This window comes from Xyrauchen texanus, chromosome 33 (assembly GCF_025860055.1).
Source record: "Xyrauchen texanus isolate HMW12.3.18 chromosome 33, RBS_HiC_50CHRs, whole genome shotgun sequence".
NCBI classification, from domain to species: Eukaryota; Metazoa; Chordata; class Actinopteri; order Cypriniformes; family Catostomidae; genus Xyrauchen; species Xyrauchen texanus.
The window spans coordinates 17,312,961-17,329,014 of NC_068308.1; the positions used below are offsets into that span (position 1 = coordinate 17,312,961).

Below are 16,054 nucleotides of genomic sequence, written 5' to 3' on the forward strand. Positions count from 1 at the left end.
ATTTCACAATGCAACACATCTTAATGGTCTATTTTTTTTCTTCTATTTTTGGTCAAATGTGACCTATGTACACACCTCTTTTTGACATTCATCCAAATATATTTGACTTATGGATTCATCTGCTAATGTTTGGGACAAGCTCATTCCATGATTTTGGTATTTTAGGTGTTCTCCTCAGGCCTGATGGTACCTGAAAGTATAGCAGTGGATTGGGTTGGTAGAAACCTTTACTGGACCGACTATGTCATGGAGAATATTGAAGTATCCACTCTTGATGGCCGCTTCCGGAAGATTCTGATTACCAATAATGTCACCAGCCCTCGTGGACTGGCTCTAGATCCCCGCAACCAGTAGGCATATTGGACATTCTAATTTTTTTTACTTTATTATAATCTTAAAAATACTCTTTGAGGAACTGCAAAATAGTTTTGCTGTTTAAGAAGACTTAATCTTAAAAATACTGCTTGTATCCTTAAAGCAAAATTTGTTCTGTTCTCTTCTTAGTACCAATATATTGTTCTGGTCAGACTGGGGTCAGAACCCCCGTATAGAACAGGCTAGCATGGATGGATTGGGAAGAAGAGCAATTGTGACCAGCAAGGTATACTGGCCTAATGGACTAACCCTGGATTACACAACCAGAAGAGTATACTTTGCTGATGCCTACCTAAAATATATTGACTACTGCGATTACGATGGCAAAAACCGACATCAAGTCTTTGCAAGTGACATGGTAAGAGTTAGTCTCCAGACTAAAATCTTGTGCAAAATGTATAGTTGAACAAAAATGTAAAACTATCATCATTTACTCACTCTCATTTAGTTACAAACGCTTATGATTTTCTTTCTTCCGTGAAACACAAATGGAGATGTTAAGCATTATGTTACTCTCAGTCACTATTCACTTATTTTTTATTATAATTTTTATACAATGAAAGTGAATGGTGACTGAGACTGTTCATAGCCCTAAGTTTTTCTGGATCCATGTTTTACTCTCTGTCATCACACCCTGCAGGTTCTTCGGCAACCCCATGGTATAACCATCTTTGAGGACAACATCTACTGGAGTGACCGATACACTGGTCAAATCATGAGGACTAACAAATTTCATGGAGGAAACATCACCATCCTTTTTTCTGGTGTATATCAGTCCATGGGTATCGTCATGGATCACCCTGTAAAGCAGCCTTTAGGTCAGACTTTCATAGAGATTATTAATAGAAGATCTACATTATTTTTGGATGTTTTTTTAATGTGAATAACATAGTGTCTCTTGGCTTCCATACAGCGCTTAACCCTTGTGAGAGCCATACATGCAGTCAATTATGCCTGCTCTCAAGCTTAAGACCTCGATACTACAACTGCGCCTGTCAGTCTGGCTGGAACCTTGACAATGATGGCCGTACTTGTGTTAAAGGTCAGAGTCTTGACAAAGTTTGAAATGTAGTGTATAAAGGTAGTTTGTCATTTGAGTTCTCAAACTGATATTTTACAAAGTTCTAAACTAAGTGGTCCCACTTTCTATTAAGTGTCTTTATCTACTATATACTAAAATTCAAATACATACTATACAATGTACTTTTTGTGTAACTATATGTTGTTCTTCAAAATTCTCTCAAGATTAAAATTGGCTGCTACTGAGGTTGAGGTATGGGTAGGTTTATGGTTTAGATTAGGCTTAGGGTTTAGGGTAAGGGTTGTGGTAGGGTTAGGTTAGGATAAGGGGTTAAGGTTAACAGTGTAACTACAGATGTAATTAACCCTCCTACTGCGTTCGGGTCATTTTTGACCAACACGTTCACACGGGAAATCGGCATGCTATTTCTGAAAGTTTCAGTACCCTAGGATCGGCAACAGTATGCCGACTCACTGTCATGCCCTATATCCCATCGGACATATTTGGAAAGGCTCAACAATAATTTTCCCTCGTGACTGGTAGTGTGTTGCGTCAGTTGCATGGAAGACCACAGTTCAGTCCCCATTCCAGTGATGAAGTAATCACGCTCATATAAACAATCATAAGCATTATAAGGAGGTTGCATTTTTATCCCTAACATCGGGTGTGGCGAGATCTAAATTTCATGCAGACATTTGTCAAAATAGGGCTTGAAAGACGAAACTGTCCACATTTTACTCTGAGGCCATCTGATGTAGAACAAGCTTATAGCATCCTCACCCATCAACATTCGGCAGTTCATGCAAATATATAGAAATTATTTAGCTTAAAACATAATAAAGAGGTATTCATTTTGAATACTTGAGTTGTACAGTTGTTTTTATTAAGTTTATTTAAAAAGTAATTCATTGGGTTCATAACTTTGACCACCAAGTTGTATTGAGCAGCTATGAGTAATAGGAAATGAATTCAAAATAGTAGTAATTCTAATATTAGATGTTAATATAAATTGTATATTATGTTATATTTAGATACAATTTCACAGAAATGTTGATAAAAAATATGCCTTCACATGTATCTGTTATGAATACCCTGTCTTGTTTCACTGTTGCCCTTTTGTTTACCATTGTTGTCACTTTTGGCATTTTTTAGTTTTCACTTTAGTCTCTTATGTAACTCCATAGTCTCTTTGTTAGCGTTCGTGTTTCCTCTGTTCATTGTTCTCTTACGAGAGGTTCTCTCGTATTGCGTAAGCTAGCTTACGCTACGGGAAAGATTCATCTTTTCTGAGATATTGAAGCCAAAAAATTATCCTTAATTTTTGTATCCATTGTCAACGCAGTGCGGCAGCTGCAGACCTTGAGCGAGCTAGCTAGCGAGCTCATAGGTTGCTCTGCGGCAACTGCTGCAGCCTATAGACGAGCTTGGGCGAACTCAGCATCCAATGAGAGGCGTCCAGCGCTCACTGCATCAAAGCCCGCCAAAATGGGCGTGACTAGAGTGCATATAAGCGTAGTTCGTAGGCTGGAACCCTGATTTTCATCTCTTCAGCGAAGCTCTCCGCGATCGCTGACCTGGAAGCCGCGTCGCCGTTTGAGGGGCATCTAGCAAGCGTGGACAGCGCTAGAAGAAGCCGGCCGTCTCAGCCACCTTCAGCCATCCTGCGAGCTACGCCATCCGGACGACGTATCCTTTTATTCAGCAAGCTAGTTCTCACCAACTATTCACAAAAGAGTACGAGCGTCTTTTTCAAGATGCCTCGCTCCACTTGCGCCTCATGTCGCGCCTTCTCAGCACAGGAGACCGCCACATCATCTGGCGCCTCTGCCTGGGACTGGGGCACGCAGAGCTCGCCCTCACTGAGGGCGGATGCGATTTCTGCGAAGAGCTACCAATGTCGACCCTGCGGGCTCGACTCGAGCGGTCAAAGCAGAAACCGCCACGCCGCTTTACCCTCAGCCGCGCAGGAATAAGCGCCGCTCACAAAGGCTGCCGGAAACTGTGGTTGAAGCGACTGCCTCGCCGAGCCTCTCCTCGAAAGCATCGCTCACCCTCCCCGCTCCGGACGCCGCAGTTGCCGCCAGCGGCCGCGACTGCTGCCATCTCGGATGACGGCGGAGGATAAGGGCCGCTGTTCCATCATGGCTTCGACAGCGAGGAGTGGACAGGCTCCCAAGCCTCCTCCTCAGCCCAGGAATCCAGCAGGACCCGCGCCGAGTCGAGGGGAGTTAACACGCCTCACACAGGCCGCCGACCGCCTCGGGCTCGAGTGGTCACCGCCCCTGAGCAGGCACCCAACAGACTCGACGGCTGCTTTCTTCAAAGCCATCGCCGCTCTACACCAGCGCCCGGGCCGCCCCTTCCTGCCGGAATTAAATACGGAGCTTGCAAAGTCGTGGAACGCTCCTTTTTCAGCCAGGACCCGTTCACACGTCTCCACCTCTCGCGTCGGTGGACGGCGCCACTGAGAGAGGCTACTCCTCCATCCCCCGGTCGAGGACTCGGTAGCAGCACACCTTTGTCCGCCCTCCACGAGATGGCGTTCCAAGCCTGTGCTCCCGTCCAAGGCCTGCAGAGCGACTTCCGCCTATGTTGGCCGCGCCTATTCCGCCGCCAGCCAAGCCGCGATCTGCTCTGCACTCAATGGCCGCTTTACAGATCCTACAAGCAGACCTTCTTCGGAGTGGGATGAGAAAGGCAGGCACCCAGAGGCTGTTACTGATCTACGGCGCGACAGACCTCGCCCTTCACGCTACCAAAGCTGCAGCCCAAGCTCTAGGGAAGTGCATGGCCTCGCTGACTGTGACCGAGAGACACTTATGGCTAACACTAGCCGACATGGGAGAAGCAGAGCACTCCGGACCACTGTCAAAGCTTTACCCCCTGTCAGTCCCCTTCTCTCAGGCTACTACAGTGGTGAATTTAGCAGCCAACAAGCCGGTGACACTGCCCGCTTGCCTGCACTCAAACGCCGTTTTCACGGCGACCCAAATAAATCTTGTAAAGAGCAAACATGTCTTATGTGTAGAAAAAGTGCCCACAACCCAGTGTTCGCCCCTACACACAAGCATAACACATCCCGTGCCCCTATCAGAGCACGCTCTCATAAAGCGGTTACGAACCGCTCGAGCGTCAGAGTCAATGAAGGCGCCCACAAATGCGTGCGCGCACCCATTCTCTGCCCGCTCTGTCACACGACCAGCCCTATGTGTAGAAAATGTGCCCACAATCCAGTGTTCACTTCTGCACACAAGCACTGCATGTCTCGTGTCCCCACCAGAGCACGCTCACATAAAGCGGTTACGAACCGCTCGAGCGCTTGAGTCAATAAATGCGCCCACAAATGCGTGCACGCACCCATTCTCTGCCCGCTCTGTTACACGGCCAGCAACCATTCCTCTGTGTGTAAGTCCCGTGCCCATGACTATGCTTGCACATCACGTAACAGATGTGACTCTTTCCCCATTCATTCCAATTGGGAAGTCACTCACAAAACAGCCTGTTCATGCTGTCTGCGAGCAATCATGCATGAATACACTAAACGCGCTCACACATTTTGTTCAGCGCTCTGTGTGCGGCAATCAGAGCGAATTGGCCATTCACCCTCTAGCGTTACGCTTCAAAGTGTGGGAAGCTATTCCAGGGATATCCAAGTGTTCAGCGACTAGCCGCATCTTTTCAGATGAACAGCCTCACGCCTCTGAAGAAATTCCAGAGAGTGCTAGGTTACATGGCCTCAGCCGCAGCAGTACTTCAGCTGGGTTTACTGCACATCGCCCGCTTCAGCATTGGCTAAACACCAGCGCGTCTGCCGGGCTTGGGCCACAGGCCGCCAGCCCATCAAGGTGACTCAGACCTGCATATCAGCTCTGCAGCCCTGGACAGTGGCCGAATGGTATCAGCGGGGAGTGACAATGGGAGCTGTATCTCGCCAAAAGTCATCTCGACAGACGCGTCCAACACGGGTTGGGCGCGGTCTCGCGAGGGCTCTCCGGTTTTCGGCCTATGGTCAGTTCAGGAAAAGCTCCTTCACATAAATTGTCTGGAAATGATAGCGGTCGAGTACGCCGCGTGCACTTTCTCCCAGTCATTCAGGGTCACCACGCCCTGGTCCGTTCGGACAACAGATCTGTGGTATCCTACCTAAACCGTCAGGGCGGTGTCAGATCCAGGAACCTCTTCCATCTGACAAAACGCATACTGAGTTGGTCCCAGTGCCACCTGCGCCGCTGAGGGCGACGCGACGTGCCAGGCCACCTGAACGACGGCCCGGACAGACTGTCCAGAGACAATATTCCCCAGGGAATGGTCCCTGCACGCTCAAACAGTCCAGACGTTATGGCACCTATTCGGCAGAGCAGAGATAGACCTCTTTGCGTCCAAAGAGAACTCTCACTGCCCAATATTTTTCTCGAAGCGAGGACGCCGCTGGCCCAGGACTGGCCCAGACGCCCACTTTACGCCTTCCCTCCCATCTCGCTATTGCCACAGGTAATGCAGAGGATCAGGAAACGCGTCACTCGGTGCTCCTCATAGCCCGCGTTGGGAGAATCAGACATGGTTCCCGGAGCTTACGCAGCTGTCACTGACAGCGCCGTGGCCCATCCCAGTGAGAGCAGATCTCCTCTCTCAAGCTCGCGGCACAATCTGGCATCCCCACCCAGAGCGCTGGGCTGCATGCGTGGTGATCAACGACTACCCATCGCTCTGCCAGAAGGAGTAATAAACACCATCATACACGCTAGAGCCCCTTCCACGAGAAGACTCTATGCGTCAAAATGGTCTGTGTTCTCAAAATGGTGCACCGACAGAGACCTGGACCCACGGACATGTGGGGTGTCGTTGCTGCTCAGTATTTCTACAAGAGCTGCTGGATAAGGGCAGATCCCCATCCACGCTCAAAGTGTATGTGGCTGCCGTTGCGGCGTTCGCTGAACCCCTGCATGGCCAGTCATGGGGTAAAACGAGCTGGTCATCCGCTTCCTCAGGGAGCTAGAAGGATGAACCCCGCGCTCCCATCGGTTCCTATCTGGGATCTTTCTATAGTTCTCGAAACTATGAAAGCCCCCTTTCGAACCACTTCAATCCGTGGATTTGAAATACCTTTCACTCAAAACCGCTTTTCTGACTGCCCTGTCATCAGTCAAACGTATGGGAGACCTTCACGCACTGTCTGTCAGCGCTGCGTGTCTTGAGTTTGGACCAAGTGACTCCAAGGTCATTTTAAAGCCTAGACACGGCTATGTTCCCAAGGTGATCGGTACTCCTTTCAGAGCACAGGTCATTTCCCTATCGGCGCTGCCAGCACCGGATAGCGACGCGACGCCAATCTCCTTTGCCCGGTCAGAGCACTGAGATTGTATACTGCGCGCTCCGCTGCTTTCAGACGCTCCGAGCAGCTTTTCGTTTCGCTCGAGGGCGCACCAAAGGTCTCGCGCCTCGAAACAGACACTATCTAGATGGATAGTGGACGCTATTGCTGCTGCATACGCGTCAAAAGACCTGCCATGCCCGTTGGGCATTAGGGCTCACTCCACTAGAGGCATGGCATCCTCGTGGGCATGGTCCAGCGGAATTTCCATTCACGACATATGTGTGGCAGCGGGATGGACTTCCCCTCCACCTTTGTCAGATTTTACAATATGGAAGTGCCCGCTCTGCAGGCAAAACTACTAGCGGTTTAATACGCTACAGCTCCCCTGGTGAGCTGCACTGATGGGACACATTCCACACAGACCGGCACCGCCGCTCTGTCGTTCCCGTCCTACTATGTGCTTATGTATTACACAATCAATGACCCGCATTCTTGCCGGCCAAATATTATTTCCCCACTCATAAGGGCTCCCGGGTCCCACCTTAATTCCCTGGGGCTCATACAGTGGATGCTTGGCGCGCACGGCGTTGACAATGGGTTCCCGTAGCGTAAGCTAGCTTACGCAATACAAGAGAACCTCTCGTAAGAGAACGTGTCGGTTACCTAACGTAACCTCGGTTCTCTCTAGATGAGGGAACGAGTATTGCGTAGCTGGCCGTGCTTCACGCCACGGCGACTTTTCGCTTCAGTCAATGAAAACCAGGGTTCCAGCCTACGAACTACGCTTATATGCACTCTAGTCACGCCCATTTTGGCGGGCTTTGATGCAGTGAGCGCGCGGACGCCTCTCATTGGATGCGAGTTCGCCCAAGCTCGTCTATAGGCTGCAGCAGTTGCCGCAGAGCAACCTATGAGCTCACTAGCTAGCTCACTCAAGGTCTGCAGCTGCCGCACTGCGTTGACAATGGATACAAAAATTAAGGATAATTTTTTGGCTTCAATATCTCAGAAAAGATGAATCTTTCCCGTAGCGTAAGCTAGCTTACGCAATACTCGTTCCCTCATCTAGAGAGAACCGAGGTTACGTTAGGTAACCGATACGTTTTCACCTGTCCTCATTAGTTTGCCTTTTACTTCTGTTAATCACCTTGTTATCTTGTTTGAGTTCTGTTTGTTCATTGGTCCCTTTTTCCCTTGTTTATGTATTTATACCCTGTGTCTTTGTTCAGTCTTCGTCTATCGTTGTTTGATGTTAACCCGGTGTATCTTTCCCTCCCGAGTTCCCTGTTTGTGTCTACCGTGGTTTCCTTAACTAGTTTATGTTTCTTTTCCCCATCGTGGGTTGTTACTTTGTGCTTCTTGACTAAATAAAGTTCAAACTGCATTTGGATCCGCATCTCTTCGTCAGCCTCGTTACTCAAGCATAACAGAACGATAGACCAACTATGGATCCAGCAGTTATACGGGCCAACTGCCGGTTGCTCAATCTCAAGCAAGAGGGCCGCCCTGTTGAAGACCACATCAGCGACTTCCTCGCGCTGGCGATATTCACAGACTTCCTGGACTCAGCCCTGGTGGTCTTCTTCAGGGACACTTTACACGGTTCGCTCAGGGAGCGTTTGCCGCCGGCAACGCTTGGTTGGACTCTCCACGACTTCCTGGAGGCGACCTTACTGGTCTGCGGCTCACCCTACACCGTGGTCTTCGCCGAGGAGGATTCCACCTCTCCTCCCACTGTGGTGACTCCCCAGTTGTCCTTGGCGCTTCCTGTCGCGCCAGCCCCACCTGTCAGCGAGCCCGTCCCCATGCCAGTCGCCTTCCATGAGCCAGCGCGGCCCACTGCGTCTGCCCGGAGGAGGGAGAGAAGACGGGCTTCAGCCTCCCGGCCCGCGCCAGCCCCGGTCTGCGAGCCAGAGCCCACGCATGTCACGGTGAGCGAGCTAAAGCCCACGCATGTCACTGTGAGCGAGCCTGAGCCCTCGACCGTCCCCGAGCCAGTGCCGTTAGCCTCAGACGTCAGTGAGCCAGTGCCGTTAGCCTCAGATGTCAATGAGCCAGCGCCATTAGCCTCGACCGTCCCTGAGCCAGCGCCTGAAGCCTCGACCGTCCCTGAGCCAGTGCCTGAAGCCTCGACCGTCCCTGAGCCAGCGCCTGAAGCCTCGACCGTCCCTGAGCCAGCGCCAGAAGCCATGACCGTCCAAGAGCCAGCGCCAGTAGCCATGACCGTCCAAGAGCCAGTGCCAGTAGCCAGGTCCGTCCAAGAGCCAGTGCCAGTGGTCGTGCCCATCCTAGAACCAGCACCTCTCGAGCCTTCCAGGGCTCCTCCTCCCGAGTCTTCCAGGGCTCCGCCTCCCAAGTCTCTCGAGCCTTCTAGGGCTCCTCCTCCCGAGCTTTCCAGAGCTCCGCCTTCCGAGTTTCCCGAGCTTTCCAGAGCTCCGCCTTCCGAGTTTCCCGAGCTTTCCAGAGCTCCGCCTTCCGAGTTTCCCGAGCTTTCCAGAGCTCCGCCTCCCGAGCTTTCCAGAGCTCCGCTTTCCAGAGCTCCGCCTCCCGAGCTTTCCAGAGCTCCGCTTTCCAGAGCTCTGCCTCCCGAGATTTCCAGAGCTCCGCCCTCCGAGCTTCCCAGGGCTCCGCCCCTCAAGCCTCTCGAGCCTCCTAGGGCTCCGCCCCTCAAGCCTCTCGAGCCTCCCAGGGCTCCGTCTCTCAAGCCTCCCGAGCTTCCCAGAGCTCCGCCCTCCGATCTTCCCAGAGCTCCGCCTCTCGAGCCTCCCAGGGCTCCGCCTCTCAAGCCTCTTGAGCCTCCCAGAGCTCCACCTCTCAAGCCTCTCGAGCCTTCTAGGGCTCCGCCCCTCAAATCTCTCGAGCCTTCCAGGGCTCCGCCCCTCAAGCCTCTCGAGCCTGCCAGGGCTCCGCCCCTCAAGCCTCTCGAGCCTGCCAGGGCTCCGCCCCTCAAGCCTCTCGAGCCTCCCAGGGCTCTGCCTCTCGAACCTCTCGAGCCTTCCAGGACTCCGCCCCCCGAGTCTCCTACGGCTCCGCCCCCAGAGACTCTTGAGCCTCCTACGGCTCCGCCCCCAGAGCCTCTCGAGCCTCCTGCAGCTCCGCCTACGGGGCCTCCTGTGGCTCCACCTCCAAAGCCTCCTACGGCTCCGCCTCCAGAGCCTCCTATTGCTCCGCCTCTCGATCCACTCAAGCCTTTGACGGCTCCGCCCCCAGAGCCTCTTGAGCCTCCTACGGCTCCGCCTCTCGAGCCACTCAAGCCATCGACGGCTCCGCCCTCAGAGCCTCCCGAGCCTCCTCCAGCACCGCCTCTCGAGCCACTCAAGCCTTCGACGGCTTCACCCTCAGAGCCTCCTACGTCTCTGCCCCCAGAGCCTCCAGAATCTTCCTGGTCTCTGCTCCTAAAGCCTCCCACGGTGCCACCTACCTCGGCTCCGCCTCCTGAGCCTCTTTCAGCTCCACCTCCTGAACCTCCTTCAATTCCACCTCCGGAGCCCCCCGAGCCTCTCCCGGCTCCGCCTCCGAAGCCTCCATTGGCTCCGTCTTCAGAGCCTTCTTCGCCCTCGCCACCTTCGGCTCCACCTCCAGTGGCTCCGCCTTCTGAGCCTTCTACACCATCGCCTCCCTTGGCTCCGCCCAACACTGTTCCGCCTCCTGACCTGCCCAAGGCCTTACCGCCTGAGTCTGCCACGGCCCTGCCTAAGCCTCCTTTGGCACCGCCTCCCAAGTCATCTACGGCTCCGCCTCCGAAGTCCTCCTTGGCTCCACCTCACACGGCTCTGCCAGCCTCTGTCCTGTGGCCTCTTCCCAGACCTCCTGACCCAGTCCCAGTCCGTGGCCTCTTCCCAGGCCCCCTGACCCAGTCCCTGTCCGGTGGCCTCCACCCAGGCCTCCTGACCCTGTTCCCGTCCTGAGGCCTCCCCCCAGGCCTCCTGACCCAGTCCCTGTCCAGTGGCCTCCTCCCAGGTCCCCCAAACCTATCCTTGCCCTGTGGCCAGCTCCCAGGCCTCCTGCACCTACCCTTGCCCGGTGGCCAGCTCCCAGACCATCGAAACCTGTCCCTTTGTGCCCCCATGGACTGCCTAATTGTCCCTTGTGCCCCCGTGGACTGTCTCATCTCCCTTTGTGCCCCCGTGGACTGTCTCATCTCCCTTTGTGCCCCCGTGGACTGTCTCTATTTCCCTCGTGGCCCCCCGGACTTCCTGCCTGCCCTCTGTGCCCCTTGGACTGCCTCCTTGTTCTTGTGCCCCCCCTGGTCTGCCTGTCTGCCCCCGGTGCCATCATTTTGTTCTCTGTGGGTTTTTTGTCTTTTGTCTTTGTCTTCTAGGATCGTCTGGAAGCCGATCCTTTGAGGGGGGGCTCTGTTATGAATACCCTGTCTTGTTTCACTGTTGCCCTTTTGTTTACCATTGTTGTCACTTTTGGCATTTTTTAGTTTTCACTTTAGTCCCTTATGTAACTCCATAGTCTCTTTGTTAGCGTTCGTGTTTCCTCTGTTCATTGTTTTCACCTGTCCTCATTAGTTTGCCTTTTACTTCTGTTAATCACCTTGTTATCTTGTTTGAGTTCTGTTTGTTCATTGGTCCCTTTTTCCCTTGTTTATGTATTTATACCCTGTGTCTTTGTTCAGTCTTCGTCTATCGTTGTTTGATGTTAACCCGGTGTATCTTTCCCTCCCGAGTTCCCTGTTTGTGTCTACCGTGGTTTCCTTAACTAGTTTATGTTTCTTTTCCCCATCGTGGGTTGTTACTTTGTGCTTCTTGACTAAATAAAGTTCAAACTGCATTTGGATCTGCATCTCTTCGTCAGCCTCGTTACTCAAGCATAACAGTATCACACTAGTTTTGTTGTAGTTAATTTATATTTTGAAATGTCAAAGAATTTCTAAATTTTAGTATTTCTTTAAACAAATGGCATATTCATTAATACATTTTATAGTTGTCAGTTAACATATAATTACATGTATGAACAGCTAAGAACCTATTAATGACTAACAATATAGTTTTAGATGAAAACCATTGGGTTATTAATGATTTATAAGCTTGAATTCCACTGGGTCAAAATTGACCCGTGAATGCAGAAGTCGTATGCAGATTCTTAATGCAATAGAAGGGTTAAATGCAGGTACTTTAAATGTAAGTACAATGCAACAACATGTATGTACATAATAAGTTAACTGTATCAAATTCTTAAGTACTTAATAGTTAAAGTAGGTCCAATGAATATTTGGGAGTAGTTTGTCTTGTGAATCCTTTCAAAGCCGATCCATTCACCTGTATCACTTTTTAATATAAAAAAAAACAAAATCCCTTCGATATATTCCACCCCAACGTCTTAAAAAATATGTAAACACAGGAAAGAAAACTGCAAGCCAATTTACAGGAACTTAAAGGATTATATGAACAAGTGAACATGTGGAATGTTTTTATGGACATTTACTTCACTTAAAGATGCTGTGATTGTTTTCTTAGATGACACACCATTCCTGATGGTTGTCAGGGATACAGTGATAATGGGAATTCCTCTCAACCCCAGTGACACATCCAACAATGCCATGGCCCCAATTTCAGACATCACACATGGCAGAGACATTGATTTTGATGACCAAGAGCAGTTTGTCTACTGGGTGCAAGGCTCTGTGAGTTCTTATCCCTTCTAACATTAGGATATGGTTCCCATTTGGTTATTTTTTAGAACCAATTCATAACGTTCTTAACATTCTTTTAGGTTTTATTTTAAATAACTGTGTCCAGACTTTAGGTCAATGTCCATTTCCTTTATAGTGGTATACAGTTTTCAAAGTAGTAATTAACCTGTCTAAGAAAAAAACAGAACTAATGCTTTTGTTTTACATAAAACTAAAGTTAGATATTTCTCTCAGGGCTCTATTTATAGAAGTAAGACTGACGGGGCCAATCGAACTCAGTTTGCACCAGCTGCAATCATAGGTTCTCCCTCTGGTCTGGCTTTTGATTGGATAACACGAATCATGTACTACACCAATCCCTCTATTAAGGCCATTGACGTAAGCAAAATAAGATAATTAACACCAAATTTCCAAATATGATAATTTATATATGAATGTATTTAATTACATACTCTTTTCCATAGGTCATTAGGGTTGATGGATCTCAACATTACAGGAAGACTATCATCACAAACACAGGGAAACCAGAGGGAGCTGGACAGCCAATAGGAATAGCTCTTGATCCAGCCAGGGGGTAAATACTTCATTCTGACAAGAACACATTTTTTATGTGCTAATGCATGTGTCAGAGTTTGGATATTAATGTCATCATCTACTCTACAGGAAACTGTTCTGGACAGACCGAGGGACAGACAGTGGAGTTCCACCAAAGGTGGCCAGTGCAGACATGGATGGTGGTAATCTCAAAAACCTCTACACGGGTAACCTGGGCAACATTGAGTTTATCACTGCAGATATTGAAGCCAGGAAGCTCTACTGGGGTGTCCCACAAACTGGGATGGTGAGAAGCATAAAAGTCTAAAAAATCTAAAATCATGGAAACACATATTAGTGGAATTTTTCTTTTGTTGTTAGAGCAAATGAGAACGCAAAAATTAACGTTTCGACCTCTAGGCCTTCATCAAGCTTGATAACATTTTGGAGCATTAATATCAATGTGTGGACATTCACTATTGTTTCCTACATTGTCTAATATAGCAACTAGTTCAGTTTTTTGTCAATTCATCTGTGATTGTGGCAGATTGAGTGTGGAACAATGGATGGTGTGAGCAGGGTGACTATTGTTAGTGGCTTATCTCATCCCTGGGGCATCACTGTCTACCAAAATTACCTCTACTACACTGACCTTGACTATGAGGTCATTGAGAGAGTCGACAAGAACACGGGCGCAGACATGGTGGTGATGAGGAGTGGCATGGCTGGGGTGCGAGCACTAAAAGTGCATGCCAGAGACAGTGAGTGAACTATAGCATTTATATTGATTTATTCAGTCAACGCATTTCCCCAAGCAAGTAACAAAATAGAACAATAATAGGCAAAACAATGAAACAACATGAGAGTGAGTAATGGATGATAGAATTTTCATGTTAGGTGAAATATCCCTTTAATTAAAATAAATGAAGAACTTTATTTGAATACCTTATTAGGCACAATATAAGACCATGCCCTGTATTATTCCATTTTTTAAATGATTCATCATGTTCTGTTCATCATCAATCCATTGCATCCAGACTCTGCTGGAACCACCAACACTTGCAGCACCAACAATGGGGGATGTCCTCATCTGTGTCTGCCAAAACCAGATGGGCAGAAGACTTGCGCCTGCACCACAGGTTTCATCCCATCTCAGGATGGCTCCCGCTGTGAGCAGTATGACTCTTATGCTGTAGTGTCCTCTTCCAGATTTATTAGAGGATTTCACATCAACAGTTCAGACCACTCTGAGGCCATGGTTCCTGTGGGAGCTAGTGAGTATTAATAATAATGTTAGACTTTTTTATCCTTGTTTAAGCATTACTTTGACTCAGTAAAACATTTTGAGTTTTATGCACTAAATTAAAAAGAAAAGTCTCAGACAGCAATTAATTGATTATATCTTTGCAATGGTTTGGATTAGAAACATAACAACTATATCATTAGAAAACTGAGACCTTTTTACTTTGGTTTCTATGTCAATGTGACTTTAATTATGCAGCAGGTCACATTTTATAACGTATGAAGTGTTTAGAAAAGGCCATTTATTTTAGAAAGGCAATGGTAATATTTGATTACCAATCAATTGATTCTGTGATTCATGTTTAGTCTTTCATATAACCACCTTAAAGAATTGTTGAAGTAGTGGTTGTGTAAACCAATTATAATAATAAGGCTGAGGCTATTTGCATACAGTAAGTGTAAATAGAGGCTATTCTACACTAAGTGTAAATAGCAACAAAAAACATATTTTTTGCACTAAGTGCAAATAATGTTAGATACTATTTGCACCACTAATTAAATACTGACATACTGTACCATTGCAGTGTGTTTATTTAGAGTCCCAAAGACACCCTACACCAACCCCTAAACCCAACCCTAACCTTCCCTTACAAAAAATATCCATGGTTTTACAACAGTAACCATGGTATCGTCTCGGTTACCTACGTAACCTCGGTTTTCTCTAGATGAGGGAACGAGTATTGCGTAAGCTAGCTTACGCTACAGGAAAGATTAATCTTTTCTGAGATATTGAAGCCAAAAAATTATCCTTAATTTTGTATCATTTGTCAACGCAGTGCAGCAACTGCAGACCTTGAGCGGGCTAGCTAGCGAGCTCATTGGTTGCTCTGCGGCAACTGCTGCAGCCTATAGACAAACTTGGGCGAACTCGCGTCCAATGAGAGGCGTCCGCGCTTACTGCATCAAAGCCCGCCAAAATGGGCGTGACTAGAGTGCATATAAGCGTAGTTCGTGAGGCTGGAACCCTGGTTTTCATTGAATGAAGCGAAAGTCGCCGTGGCGCGAAGCACGGCCGGCTACGCAATACTCGTTCCCTCATCTAGAGAGAACCGAGGTTACGTGAGGTAACCGAGACGTTCTCTTCACGAGAGGTTCTCTCGATATGCGTAAGCTAGCTTACGCTACGGGAACCCATTGTCAATGCCGTCGCGCCAAGCTTCCACTGCATGAGCCCCAGGGGGTGGACCCGGGGAGCCCTTGTGAGTGGGGAAATAATATTTGGCCGGCAAGAGTGCGGGCCAGTGTGTGTGTGATACATAAGCACATAGTGGGAAGGAACGACAGAGCGGCGGTGCCGGTCTGTGTGGAATGAGTCCCATCAGTGCAGCTCACCAGGGAGCTGTAGCGTATTAAACCGCTAGTAGTTTTGCCTGCAGGGCGGGCACTTCCAGATTGTAAAATCTGACAAAGGTGGAGGGGGAAGCCCAGCCCGCTGCCACACATATGTCGTGAATGGAAATCCCGCTGGACCATGCCCACGAGGAGGCCATGCTTCTAGTGGAGTGAGCCCTAATGCCCAACGGGCATGGCAGGTCTTTTGACGCGTATGCGGCAGCAATAGCGTCCACTATCCATCTAGACAGTGTCTGTTTCGAGGCGGCGAGACCTTTGGTGCGCCCTCCGAACTAAACGAAAAGCTGCTCAGAGCGTCTGAAAGAGGCGGAGCGCGCAGTATACAATCTCAGTGCTCTGACTGGGCAAAAGAGATTGGCGTCGCGTTCGCTATCGGATGCTGGCAGCGCCGACAGGGAAATGACCTGTGCTCTGAAAGGAGTACCGATCACCTTGGGAACATAGCCGTGTCTAGGCTTTAAAATGACCCTGAAGTCACTTGGTCCAAACTCAAGACACGCAGCGCTGACAGACA

At 49.2% G+C, this 16,054-nt stretch overlaps 1 protein-coding gene across 1 annotated transcript in view; it reads left to right on the forward strand.

Annotated features, from left to right (window-relative positions):
* The window catches only part of lrp2b (low density lipoprotein receptor-related protein 2b), a 72,247-nt gene that overhangs the window by 18,083 nt on the left and 38,110 nt on the right, over positions 1–16,054 (forward strand). Inside the window, exons 28-37 of the mRNA XM_052102641.1 lie at positions 166–350; positions 505–733; positions 1,016–1,193; positions 1,289–1,417; positions 12,176–12,342; positions 12,586–12,729; positions 12,816–12,925; positions 13,015–13,192; positions 13,433–13,646; positions 13,923–14,159. Of these exons, the coding sequence (XP_051958601.1) occupies positions 166–350; positions 505–733; positions 1,016–1,193; positions 1,289–1,417; positions 12,176–12,342; positions 12,586–12,729; positions 12,816–12,925; positions 13,015–13,192; positions 13,433–13,646; positions 13,923–14,159 (1,771 nt within the window). The remainder of the gene's footprint in view (positions 1–165; positions 351–504; positions 734–1,015; positions 1,194–1,288; positions 1,418–12,175; positions 12,343–12,585; positions 12,730–12,815; positions 12,926–13,014; positions 13,193–13,432; positions 13,647–13,922; positions 14,160–16,054) is intronic.